The sequence below is a fragment of the Pollachius pollachius genome, assembly GCF_949987615.1.
Source record: "Pollachius pollachius genome assembly, chromosome: 1".
Classification (NCBI taxonomy): Eukaryota; Metazoa; Chordata; class Actinopteri; order Gadiformes; family Gadidae; genus Pollachius; species Pollachius pollachius.
Window position 1 is genome coordinate 18,765,352 of NC_136934.1, and position 11,687 is coordinate 18,777,038.

Consider the following 11,687-nt stretch of genomic DNA (forward strand, 5'->3'; position numbering starts at 1 on the left):
GAAAGTGCAGTTGCCATGGCAGTAAACACGTGTAATGGCACCAAGAATCCCTTTTGGTGGTGCAGATAATGATGTGGGCAGTGTGAAGCACAATGTAAAGAACGGACGTTAATGGCAGCAACAAGACAGCAGAAAGAAAAACATAATCACAAATGATCTGGGCTGATATTCAATAATGGCTGAGCTAATTCAACGATGTACCCCATCATAAAAAACGTTAGAAATAAATAGAAGACTCCTCAAAGATGTACTTCATGAAGTACCAACACCAAACACACCTTTGGGTCTGGAGTCTTCGCCAGCGTCAGAGCGGCAGGCTGGTTTAATGATCCCACTCTGGGCTGAGATCCTCGCAGGGTCACCATGATAGACGTCGGGGCTTTCTGCCCTACCGACGAGACACAAAGAACAGGCCTCAACACAACCTGGAGAAGATGGACATGCAGCAACAAGGAGTACAATATAAAGACACAGCAGTCCTCAACATAACCTGGAGAAGATGAACATGCAGTAAGAAGGAGTACAATGTGAAGACACAGCAGTCCTAAACACAACCTGGAGAAGATGGACATGCAGTAACAAGGTTTACAATATAAAGACGCATAGTGCAGTTCTCAACATAACCTGGAGAAGATGGACATACAGTAACAAGGAGTACAATATAAAGAAAGCAGTCCTCAACACAACCTGGAGAAGATGGACATGCAGTCCTGGAGAAGCTTGTAACAAGGACATGCAGCAACAAGGAGTACAAAAAATAAAATATTATAATTTTGCATTTCATATTTCTCAAGACGGCTGTCATAATGAAGCTCTTATTTTAGTTCTAAGCAAATTAAATGGTTAAGGCGTTAATGGTCGTGATGGAACACATGACACTGTTCAATAAACAAGCACAGCATGAAAATGGAGGAACGATTTTAACACACTCAAATGAAGAAAACATGGATTGGATTTAACTTTTTATTGCAATGATTGGAACTGAAAGGCTTTGCACCCCACTAGTATCTTAGAGTGAAGCCCTCTCATAATGAGAATGTGTGCTTGTTGAACGTGATTTAATGAACAGGTTTCCAAATGTTACATGAAGAGGCACACAGAATGAACACATTAAACATAAAATGGTGAATCTCTCAAGATGGAGAAATCTTGGAATACATAAACAATGTCATTTGGCCCCAATCATTTTGATACTCGTTTTTTGTTACCATCAATATCCCTCTGTTTTCTTTTGTCACTATGGTTACAGTTCTCCTAAATCAAATTGGGCTTCCGCTGCACCAACATGTAAGCATTCCACATCCAGTCCACTTCCACTTCACATGATGAGTAAGGAGCTGTCAAACTAAGGTTTGGACATCACATCATATAAGATGTTATGGCTCTTTCCAAACAGAAATATTGAGGAGAAAAGAACAACAACAACAACACAAAATATGTCCTGCGTAGCGGGGCTGTGCATCTGTGCAACTGTAAGACGGGAGCATTGGTTACGCTCTCGCAGGGTCGCTATGTGCTCCGATAGCCGACAGCCCCGTCCTGTAGCGGAGCAGACAGGACCACCCTGACCTAGTGTCCCCACCACATGGAGGAAGGAACCCTGGGCGCTCAGCGCGGGCGTCTGGGCTTGGCGGTCCGAGACGTACCGGCGCTCTGGCTGTGGCTGATGTGGGCCAGACCGGGCAGACTGCTGGCCAGTTTGGCCAGGCCGCCGTTGGTGAGGAGCTGGTGGATGGCGGTGGTCTTGGACACGCCGCCGGCGGAGGTCACCGGCACCGCCCGCAGCAGGGTGCTGCTGCAGATGGAGCTCAGCACCTGGCCCTGGGTCCTCCCAGACATCACCTGTGGAGCACAGACACCAGATGAGCTGCAGTTGATCACAACGCACCTCTGACCACAGACACAACCAACCAGTCAGGGAGTCAACTTTATTGACATGGACCTTTATCACGACTCAATTCAGATGAAATAGACGGCAACCCCACTCAACTCCAAGCCCTCAACGAGCAAGCGACATGAGAAGGAGAAGGACGAGTAGGAGTCTAATTGGTGCTAGTTCGCCATGTCGGTAACACACGAGGTGGATGCGTGCGTTGTACCTGGGTGCTGCCTGTGCTTGCGGATGTGGCGGGAGAGCTAGGAGCTTTGGTGACGATCTCCTGTAGACTGAAGCTTAGGCCTTGGAGCAGACTGCTGGCGGACGGCGCTGCACACACAAACAGCATCGGTGACTCCAGTGGCACACATGCACACACACCCGCACAGGAGAGGCAGTACACACACTGTAAAAGTCATGTTCAAAGGGCAAGGTCGGGGACAGACTAGGACAGATGGCGCAACAGGAACAAATCAATGGCAATGTTTACTAGGCAATGTCGCTGCCATCACACGGTGTGTTCCATGGCTGTTTTCAACCTCAGAGGAGACATCAAAAGCTCTGGGTAAACAGCGAGGTGGTCCGTGCCGTGTGTAGTGATATCGATGGGCGAGCTGAGAGTGATGCACAGGCAGGACGGGACAGCAGATACCTTGGGAGGTAGCAGGAGCCGGCCCCTGGGCTGGTGCGGAGGACAACGACACCATGCAAGACTGCACGCTGCCGAGAGAGCTGGGGCCTGCAGACAGGCCACTAGACACCTCTGAGACACTAGCAGACCTGCAGTGACACACAACCAACCAGTCTCCTCAGGAGCTAGCCCACAGAGCGGCGTCTGGCTACCAGCCGGCTCCCCCACCCCCGAGCCCGCAGCCCACACCTCGTCAACGCCGTCGGCGAGCACAGGTCGGCCCACCATGAGGGGCATGGTAAGCGTGTAGGGGTGTCAGCGAAGGTAAGGGGTCTAGTGGGGTTGGAGGGGGGTGGCAGGGCGGTCGGACCTACCGTTGAGCTGTCAGGAGGCCGGAGAGTTCCTTGGCCCCAGCCACGGTCTGGCTCACCGTCATGGTCACTGGCCTCCCCGAGGCCCCGGCTGTACGTGCAGAGCCGGAAACGGCCATTAAATCGGGAGGTAAACAAGCTGCCCGTAATGGCTTCTAAAGAAGCGCCTCCAGTCAAGCTTCCCTCGGGCCAACATTCTTTTTTGCCATAAACCCAAATTTAGCTTTTGACTGGAAGGGCAATTAGATTGAATGGGTCTAGGGGGAGGGGTTGGCACAAAGAAATTAAATTTAATTTAAAATTAAATTTAAAAATTTGGGATTTCAATACAACAATAATAAATATATTAACAAATTAAAATGTATCCAGTCTAGGGCAGCGAGGAGCATTGAAGGAAAAACCAAAGCGTCAGTCATGCCCTTTGAAAGTACACAGTGCCCGTGTGCAGCCCTACTGGAGTGCTACAGTGAAGAGCAAGTGTCTACCTTCCTGCGTGGAAGAAGCGAGGGCGCCCCCTGCTGACTCGCCTTGGGATACGATGGTGACCTTGATCTTGGCCTTCTTGGAGCCGCGGCCGGGCGTGGGGCTGGGGGTCTGCCTCCTCTTGCCGTGGGGTCGGAACTCATCCCGGTCCATGCCCTCCGCCTGGTCGCTGGACACCGGCACTGTGGAAGGAGCGGAACTTAATGTACGCACTTATTGTATGTTGTACGTCCTTGCACTTAAGCGGGGAATGGGTTAACCTAACATTTGTAAGTACTGGACACTTGGTTCTATGAAGATCCTAACTGTACAGACAGCGATATATTGTTTCTCTTTCTTCTGACAAATATACTTATTGTAAGTCACTTTGGATAAAAGCGTCTGCTAAATGCCCTAAATGTAAATGTAAATATGCTGCTGTTTGCCCCTTCTCAGTCCTAATCATAATGTAACTCAAGCGGGTGAAAAGGTTTCCTAAACTTTACAGTGCTGAACAAACAATCATAAACATTGCATAATAATAATAATAATAACAACATTGTACAAAATAGCTGCCAGTAGGTATGCTGCGTCAAACGAAACGGAGGAAGAGAAATACAGCCATTAAGGTATGTCAGTAATGCAGGAAGAAGAAAATGAAGAGAAAAGAAAAGAGAGAGGGGACAGATACTTACCAAAGACACAGGGAGGGGTGCCCGGAGGAAGGTTTTTCCTCACAAGCATGTTTTGTTTCATAAAAGCTGCAAACTGAGCTGGAATGAATTGGAAACAGAGGACGGAAAGAGAGGAGCAGCAGGCAGAAGAGGGATGAGGGAGAGTATTTACAGTTATATTCCAGCCTGACCCTGCTGATGTCATGACTCGGTTATCTCTAAACATTGGTCATCTTATAAACAGACAGGAGATAAAGAATGTATGATTCCTAGAAACACTTCGTGGCAGTTGGGTGTGTGTTACTCACAATTGACAGATTCACACCAGACTGTGTGCATGTGCATGCGTGAGTGTCTGTGTGAGTGTGCATGTGTGTGCGCGTGTGTGTATTTGTGTGCATGTGTGTTTGCGTGTTGGGGGCGAGGGGGGGGCAACAGTGAGATGGGGCACGTCTGGGCAGAAGGCCCATTGCACGAATGCCGGTAGTACACAAGGGCACTTTGCGGCCCCTGTGGTGTCCCAGCCTGTGGAAGCCGGCCAGACGTACCTTGAGCTTGCTTGTGTGTGAGCGTGGTGCCGGAGCGCTGCATGTGTGTCTTGAGGAGCTGTGTGGCTGTGATCAGGCTAGACTTCTGAGCTGGAGAGAGGCCGGAGGTTTTGGGCTTGGGGCTGGAGGTGGGACTGCTGCAGATGCTGGAAAGATCCTGAAGGCACAGCAGCACATTGGTGATCTTTACACAACATTTGACCAGCTAGGACAGTATGTTCTTCCATTAACAACCTCAATACACAATGTTGTTGCTGATTCTGCCAATAGCAGATAGCTTGACGACGCTGAGGATGATTATGATCATCCATCAGTCCATCCATCGGTTCAATATTACATCTAGTTTCATGTAGTGATCATTTTTAAAAATGTCCTTCTCAATTTAAACTAGGGCTGCAACAACGAATCGATATAATCGATAAAAATCGATTACTAAAAGCGTTGGGAACGAAGTTGGTCATCGTTTCGTTGAGTCACGTGATTAATACGTCACTCGTAGGCGCCGGCAGGTTGGTTCATGGTTCATGCAAGCCCACAGCGAGCTTTAGTGTGAGCGACCACAGCTTGTATTTTGGTCATATCTTAACACTGGACTGTAGGCCTATATAAAAGTGTTGTACCTTCACTGTCTTTGGGTTTAAAAAAACCCTTCAACTCAGTATCCGTCCAGTCCAACCAAAAACTCTGTCAGCTGCTGCTGCTGCAGACGGTGTGCAGACGGGCTCGGAGTCGGCACCACGTGCATCAACAGTCATTCAAAGCAGCGGTCGTAATCACACAACCGGACGGTGTAGAAAGTCCCGTCAGTTAAAAATAGTAATCCCGTTTTTAAATCCATGTTAAAATCGGCAGGATAGAGAGCTAGTTAGCTTAAAAAAAAGTAGCAAACAGTGTCAAATGTGACGTGTTCAGGTCGGCTCAGTAATATGATTGATGCGTTCAAATGCAACACAAAAGAATTAAATTTGAGATTTCGGCGAAAACTTGTTTTCCCAGCAATATTAAATAGATAGTAAAGACGGAATTATGACCTGTTTAACGTCCTATCTTGAGCTATGATCATCTTATCAGCAATTAAAGCAATAATACAAGTTCTATTTCAACAAAATAATAGAAAAGTATCAATAGTGGTATCAATAAAGACTTAGATCGTTAAGGAGTCTCGAAAATGGTATCAATATCAATAAAAATTAACGATCTCCTGTCATGAGAGAAATTAAGATGATTTAATTTATTTTTAACCGTTAGTATTTACCGGTTAAAGATCTTATCGGTTAACCATGGACATCCCTTATATACTGTAGATTTATAAATTATCATTCATTGTATGTTTTTCTTGTGTTATCCCAGTAATGTTTTTTTATTTTTTTATCATTTAATATTACTTTTAATAGTTCCGGGACGTTGGAGCAATAACCTGGTGTTTTTACACTTCAGTCTGCACTGTGAATTTGAAGTAATGTTCAGTTTTTGAATAAAGATGCGGCAATTACTAATGTTTATTTTTTTTATCCGATTCATCGATTAATCTAAAGAATAATCGACAGATTAATCGATTATCAAAATAATCTGTTAGTTGCAGCCCTAATTTAAACCAATCAAAGACTGAGCTGAACACTTTCTCCAGGTCACGCAGCACACTGAGGACTGACCTCCGAGCCTGAGGGGGAGATGGGGAGCCTCATGGCCGGCGACGAGGGCCGGCCCCGCTCCAGGTCGAAGGGCAGCTCTCTCCGGGGCCTCCTCTTCTTCTCCGTGTCCAGGTCCCTCAGCTCCCCTGAGCCGTGGCTGTGGCTCTCTGCCCGGGTCAGCACCACGGACAGGAAGTCCGCTATCTCGTCCTACACACCGCCAACAGTACAACGTGGCGTCAGCAAGGCTGTGTCTATTGAACATGAAAGAAAAAGGTCTGCGGCCGCTGAATAGGGACATGTCTGTGTTACCTGCAGGCAGCGATCCACCATGGTCTGAGTGAGTCCCTCCGTTTTCATTTTGGTTGAGTTGATCCTTGAAGGGGAAAACACAACATCAATACTATTGCTATTTTGTTTTACTAACAGCACCGATACTACTGCTACTATCAATACCGCCACCACCCGAATGACCTGACTGTAGGGAACAGTACAGTAGATAGAGATCCACCAGCATCCACCATGAAATCATCACACCATGACTTTGTCAAACGTCACACCATGACACCATGATGTGGTAAAGTAGGCGGTGAAGCGGTGGCGTGCACGGCGCTGAAGACACACCTGAGGTAGTCGTCAGCCCCTCCCACCACCACCATGCTGTTGTCTGCCCTCAGCCTCTCCCTGAACTCCTCCATGGCCTCCGTGCTGCACTGCAGGGCGTTCTGCCCCACCACAAACAGCACCGGCGTATTCATGTCCAGCAGCGTGTCGTCCACATCCTGCCCACCCAGGGACACAGCAAACAGCAAAAAAAACGCTTAGGAGAGGCCGCCATACACGACAGTGTGTTGACCTGACTTCATCGGTGAGAGCTTACCCCTCTTGGTCCATTGACAGTTAGAAGGGGAAAGCCCAGACACACCACAGCTGTCAGATACTCCATCAGCGAGACCTGCCGTTGGAAAGGGAAAAGTCAAACACTGCATCACAGCCAGGAATACAAAAGTCTGAATGTAAACATTGTGGATAAACAGTGGATAAAAGAGCACTCACATGACAGGCGATAAGTGCTCCCACATTCCACCCCACCAGGACAATGGGTTTGTGAGGGAAATGGCTGTGAACCTGCATTGAAAACAGTATAAACACTTTGTTCGCGTGTAGTGTTGTGGGATTTATGATTGAAAAAAATAAATAAACATATTCAAAAGCATCAAATGAGGGTAAGCTTTGCTGTTCATTAAGAAAACAAATTATTGAAAGCTTGGACTAAGACAAAAGTTGATATCCTAAACCACGAAAAGAGACAGTTGCGCCACACACCAAAATCGGTTGTGAACTATAAACAAGCCAAGAAAAGAGAAAAAACGGCATACCTCCATGACTTTTGCCCTCACGGTCCCCAACATGTGCTCCAGACATTGATTAATCCCAACATTTGATCCACTGTTTACATGGGTGTTCACTGGAATGACCTAAAAAAATTAAATAAAAGTGAAGCACACCATGAGAAAACAAAAACAATAGGGTGGCTGAAGTATGCAGACTTTTCCACTGACCTTTCCGAGACAAGAGAGCTGAGATTGCCAGAACCTCATTCTCCGAGAGGTGGAAAGGGCAGGGTTGGTGGGGCCTGAGGGGGCGATCAGGATGAGGGGGGAGCCAGGGAGCTTGCTCTGAAACAGACACAAAAACAGACCTCTGTGCTTTACAAACTTTTCTTGTTTTTGTGCAACAGAGTAGGGCTTGGCAATATAACGGTAGTAAGGTTTATACCGGTATATTTTTGAAAGAGATATGTAGTGGAGACAATATCGCCATACCGGTATATTATGTATTATTTTGATGTTGCCTTGCGAGCGCTATTTTATAAGGCCGACCCCTGCTCTGTGAGCCTACAAGCCATGTTCAGCTGCTCAATATCGCCCCTTACATGTACGTAGTGTTCTCCCACCCATGTTACGCATCACAACAAACTTTGAACAAAAACATGGCGGACACGGTGGTAGAGACTACGGAACCCGTAAAAGGGACATGGGGTAAAAAAAAAGTTTTTAACGTTTCTCGTGAGCACGAGAAAGTATCTGGTGCGCACGAGAAAGTATCTGGTGAGCACGAGAAAGTATCTTGTGTGCACCAGAAAGTATCTGGTGCGCATATTACTAGCAGTGTGTGTGTGTGTGTGTGTGTGTGTGTGTGTGTGTGTGTGTGTGTGTGTGTGTGTGTGTGTGTGTGTGTGTGTGTGTGTGTGTGTGTGACGTCAGCGTGTGAGTGGACGAGCAAGGGGAGCGAGCAGTAGCGTGCATGTCAGTTTAGTGAAGTAATGATCGAGTCTGGTTGTGTGTAAGATTATTGTATCCAGCAAGAATGGGTGGCCACTTCATTCCGACCTATAAGCAGACCCACTGCCGGTCAAAGTGAAGGGTGTTGCCCCCGAGAGATCATCGGCTCTGGAGGGAACGTGCTCCTCGGTCTGGGAGCCGACAGGAGGAAAGGTGCAACACTAACCATCTCGTAGTTGGAGGCGGAGCGCAAGAGAGTATACGTGCTCCAATAGTGCGAGATTGAAATAAAGCACATTAATTAGAATGATTTAAGCTTGTGTGTGATTTATCGTGGGCACAAGCTAAAATCATTCAAATTAAAGAAGAGGCTGTCAAGGAAAACAATAGGATTTTTTGCCTCTAATGACGTCTTTGGTATCACTCCGCAAATAGTCCGGTAACTTGTCAATCCCAGCGTCTTCGGTTGCTAAGCAACGTCAACGTCTTTGGCGGACTGTTTCTCTGCTGATCAACACTATGAATGCTGGTTACAAATACAGTTTAAAAAGACACACCATGAAGTTATTTTTTAGTTTATTTTTTCCTAAACCTAAATAAATGGTTGATGGTGAATACGTGTGGCGTGGAGGTAAAACTACACACCTTACCCGTTTTGTTCAAAATATCGTTATAGTATCGTATATCGCCATTCGAACAAAAAACATCGAGCTATGAGTTTTGGTCCATATCGCCCAGCCCTACAACAGGGTAAACACAGACTGAAGTGCCATAAAGGAAAGGGAAGAAGGAAACAAACCGGTTTGTTATGGGCCAGGACCCCCACTGCCGGGTCCCAGGGACGTTTCAGTAACAGCGAGAGGGCCTCTGCACCGGCCGCTCCGCTCTTGGCAGAGGACGTCTGCAGCATCCTGTCGATCAGGGATGGCAGCTGGCCAGAGCGGGAGGGAATGATGAAAGCAATAAGACTTTGCCCAAACACTACACATGAAGCTTTCTCATCCGAGTAATAGAAACTGTTAATAAGTCATTAATACGGTGCAGTGGATATAGATCAAGTAAAACCACCTTGCTTTTGAGGGTCTGGAGGACATCCAGATAGGCAGCGAGCATGGCGAGGCTCAAGGACTCGATCAAGGTAGTGTGCAACCACTGAGTCAGCTTCGTGTCCCAGTTGACACTAGCTAGCGCATGACGCACTTTCCTGGCACACTTATCCACAGCAATCCTACGCAAGACTGGTTCATTGCAGGCCTGCAGCCAAGGCAAGAAGATTAGTGATAAGAAGACTCTTATTATGGATACAATGTCACATTGGAAAAAGGACGACCTTAAACCAACTATGGCCTTTTGTACAAAGTGATGAGGCAATAGTGGCAGGTGTCTTTACTAATTAACTCACATTTTCGTTGGCGAGCCGGGCCAGTCGTTCGGTCTGCAGCGCTTTAAGCAGTTTATTGAACAACTTGTTCTGCACCAAGGACCACCCAGTTCTGAAACGGAAAGAAGATGGATCACTAAAACACCAGGTCAAAAGGGAAGGACTAGATAGTAAATAGTGTTTTAATAGATTGGGGTAAATGGGGTATTGCATGTGCTTCCTACTTGTTGACGTGGTCCTCCCAGTCGTCGGGGGGCGGGGGATTATCAGCAATGGTTCGAGCAAATAAGACGTGTCTCTCGCATTCCTTCATCACACTCCGGGCTTTCTGGTTATCATACAGGGGGATGGGTGTGGGTGTGACCGTCTCAATATCCAGCACCGCATCCGACTCTCTAAGGAGAAAGATTCAATTACAAATCGCTGACGGCAAGAGGATCATTCAATGATGAAACGGAGAGAGGGATACAGGACAGCTGTGGCCCATGTATCGGTTTAAATAACCAGGAGGAAAAAGTTAACCGTTTTACTCACGATGGGCCATCGGACTGCCGACGACGATCGGTGACGAACAGCGCTCTGGTGGGCCGGGCGCTGCTGGCGTCTGGATGTGCGTTCCAGGGTTTGGCGTAGCTGTGGTCCAGGAACACCAGGTCCAGCTCTCGTTCATGACCTGACAGCTGGAAGAGCAACGATGTGCCCATTTTTCTGGTCGATGTCTGGAAGTCTTTGTCCCCACAGCGGTGCATTCTCTCTGGGGTCACTGAGGACCCTAGCAAGGATGATCAGTCTGTTAGGATCCACGCCGTGCTGGAGAAGGGACATAGAAAGAGCCAGTGCATTTCCAGTCTTACACCCCAGGCTGTGACACACCTCCAACCCTCTCCCATTTAAAAAGGGGACTAGATTACACATGAAGATTAATGCACAGCTTCCCTCCTACAAGATAAAACCAAATAACAGTTCTGAATACAGTAAACCGCATGTACTGTATCAGTTTGGTAAACAGAGAGGAGTGACTGTTGTCTACCTAGCCATGTGTGTGCAGAGGCTTGGAGGCTCGTAGGTGAACTACGTTGACTTCACGGACGTGTATAACGTAACGTTACTGACTGTGTAACGCTTGAGACCACTTGGTACATGTTACACGGTACATGGACGCTGTGACACACGTGACGTTATTGTTAAACAGGATCCTCTCGCCTAGCATTAGCAACAAGCTAGCTAACGTCACTTAGCGTACAGAGCACTGCACTTGACAGGGCAACCCGAGCTCACCGTTTAACTTTGTTCGGCCATGCTTTATCAGTCGTGGAGGATAAGACCGTAGTCAGACAAACGGAAGTATACAACTACACTACGTTGCGTAAATAATAAAAACAAGGCAAAAATAAACGCGCGTAATGATTACGCTAGTTTTCCTTTGTTGTATGCCGAGTTGCCAGATTCTTCAGCAAACCGTTCTAAGGGCAAATACCTAAATACAGCCTTCACGGAAATCTTTGTAAGCAAACCTGGCAACCAGTTTGAAGGCGCGGCTGCGTCACATGGTGTTGTTCTGCGTTGCGTCAGATCTTTAAGTTAGTATTCTAACCCTAGTATTTGTATTTCTTTTTCATATTTAATTACACTGAAACTTCAACTTTAACTCAAATTGTTATAAAATCTGCGAGGGTTTACATTTCATGTCACCTCAATTACATTGTGCTCAGGGTATAAAACACGCACATACACAACGCCGCAATTTAATCAATGACATTTTTAGTATCTTACATCATAATTATATGTGTATAATTACGAATACACAAATAACAATGATGTGCTATAT

General features: G+C 46.8%; 1 protein-coding gene across 3 annotated transcripts; it reads right to left on the minus strand.

The window, feature by feature from the left end:
* Positions 1-956: 956 nt before the first annotated feature.
* kansl3 (KAT8 regulatory NSL complex subunit 3) lies at positions 957-11,296 on the minus strand. 3 transcript variants are annotated; one of them, XM_079734515.1, is made up of 20 exons: positions 11,138-11,296; positions 10,394-10,669; positions 10,084-10,254; positions 9,881-9,971; positions 9,547-9,732; positions 9,278-9,409; positions 7,756-7,872; positions 7,573-7,671; positions 7,250-7,321; positions 7,074-7,148; positions 6,818-6,975; positions 6,506-6,569; positions 6,215-6,403; positions 4,563-4,719; positions 4,036-4,113; positions 3,364-3,543; positions 2,882-2,969; positions 2,529-2,656; positions 2,100-2,206; positions 957-1,842 (listed from the first exon to the last, which is right to left on the minus strand). In XM_079734515.1, exons 2-20 carry the CDS (start codon positions 10,606-10,608, stop codon positions 1,609-1,611), a joined length of 2,541 nt encoding a protein of 846 aa, XP_079590641.1. In that variant the 5' UTR covers positions 10,609-10,669; positions 11,138-11,296; the 3' UTR covers positions 957-1,608. The 3 variants fall into 3 exon arrangements, with proteins under 3 accessions (XP_079590641.1, XP_079590643.1, XP_079590642.1); XM_079734517.1 differs by lacking the exon at positions 2,529-2,656 and having other exon boundaries at positions 1,706-1,842; positions 3,406-3,543; XM_079734516.1 differs by lacking the exon at positions 2,529-2,656 and having other exon boundaries at positions 1,706-1,842.
* Between the last annotated feature and the right edge of the window lie 391 nt (positions 11,297-11,687).

What these genes read in the sequence shown, in the direction of transcription:
- kansl3 (XM_079734515.1), bottom strand. Translation starts at nt 10,608, where the DNA reads ATGCACCGCTGTGGGGACAAAGACTTCCAGACATCGACCAGAAAAATG. An exon ending in CGGCAGTCCGATGGCCCATC is followed by an intron (nt 10,255 to 10,393) that starts GTGAGTAAAACG and finishes CTTTCTCCTTAG; the next exon opens with AGAGTCGGATGCGGTGCTGG. An exon ending in AGCTCTCTTGTCTCGGAAAG is followed by an intron (nt 7,672 to 7,755) that starts GTCAGTGGAAAA and finishes TAATTTTTTTAG; the next exon opens with GTCATTCCAGTGAACACCCA.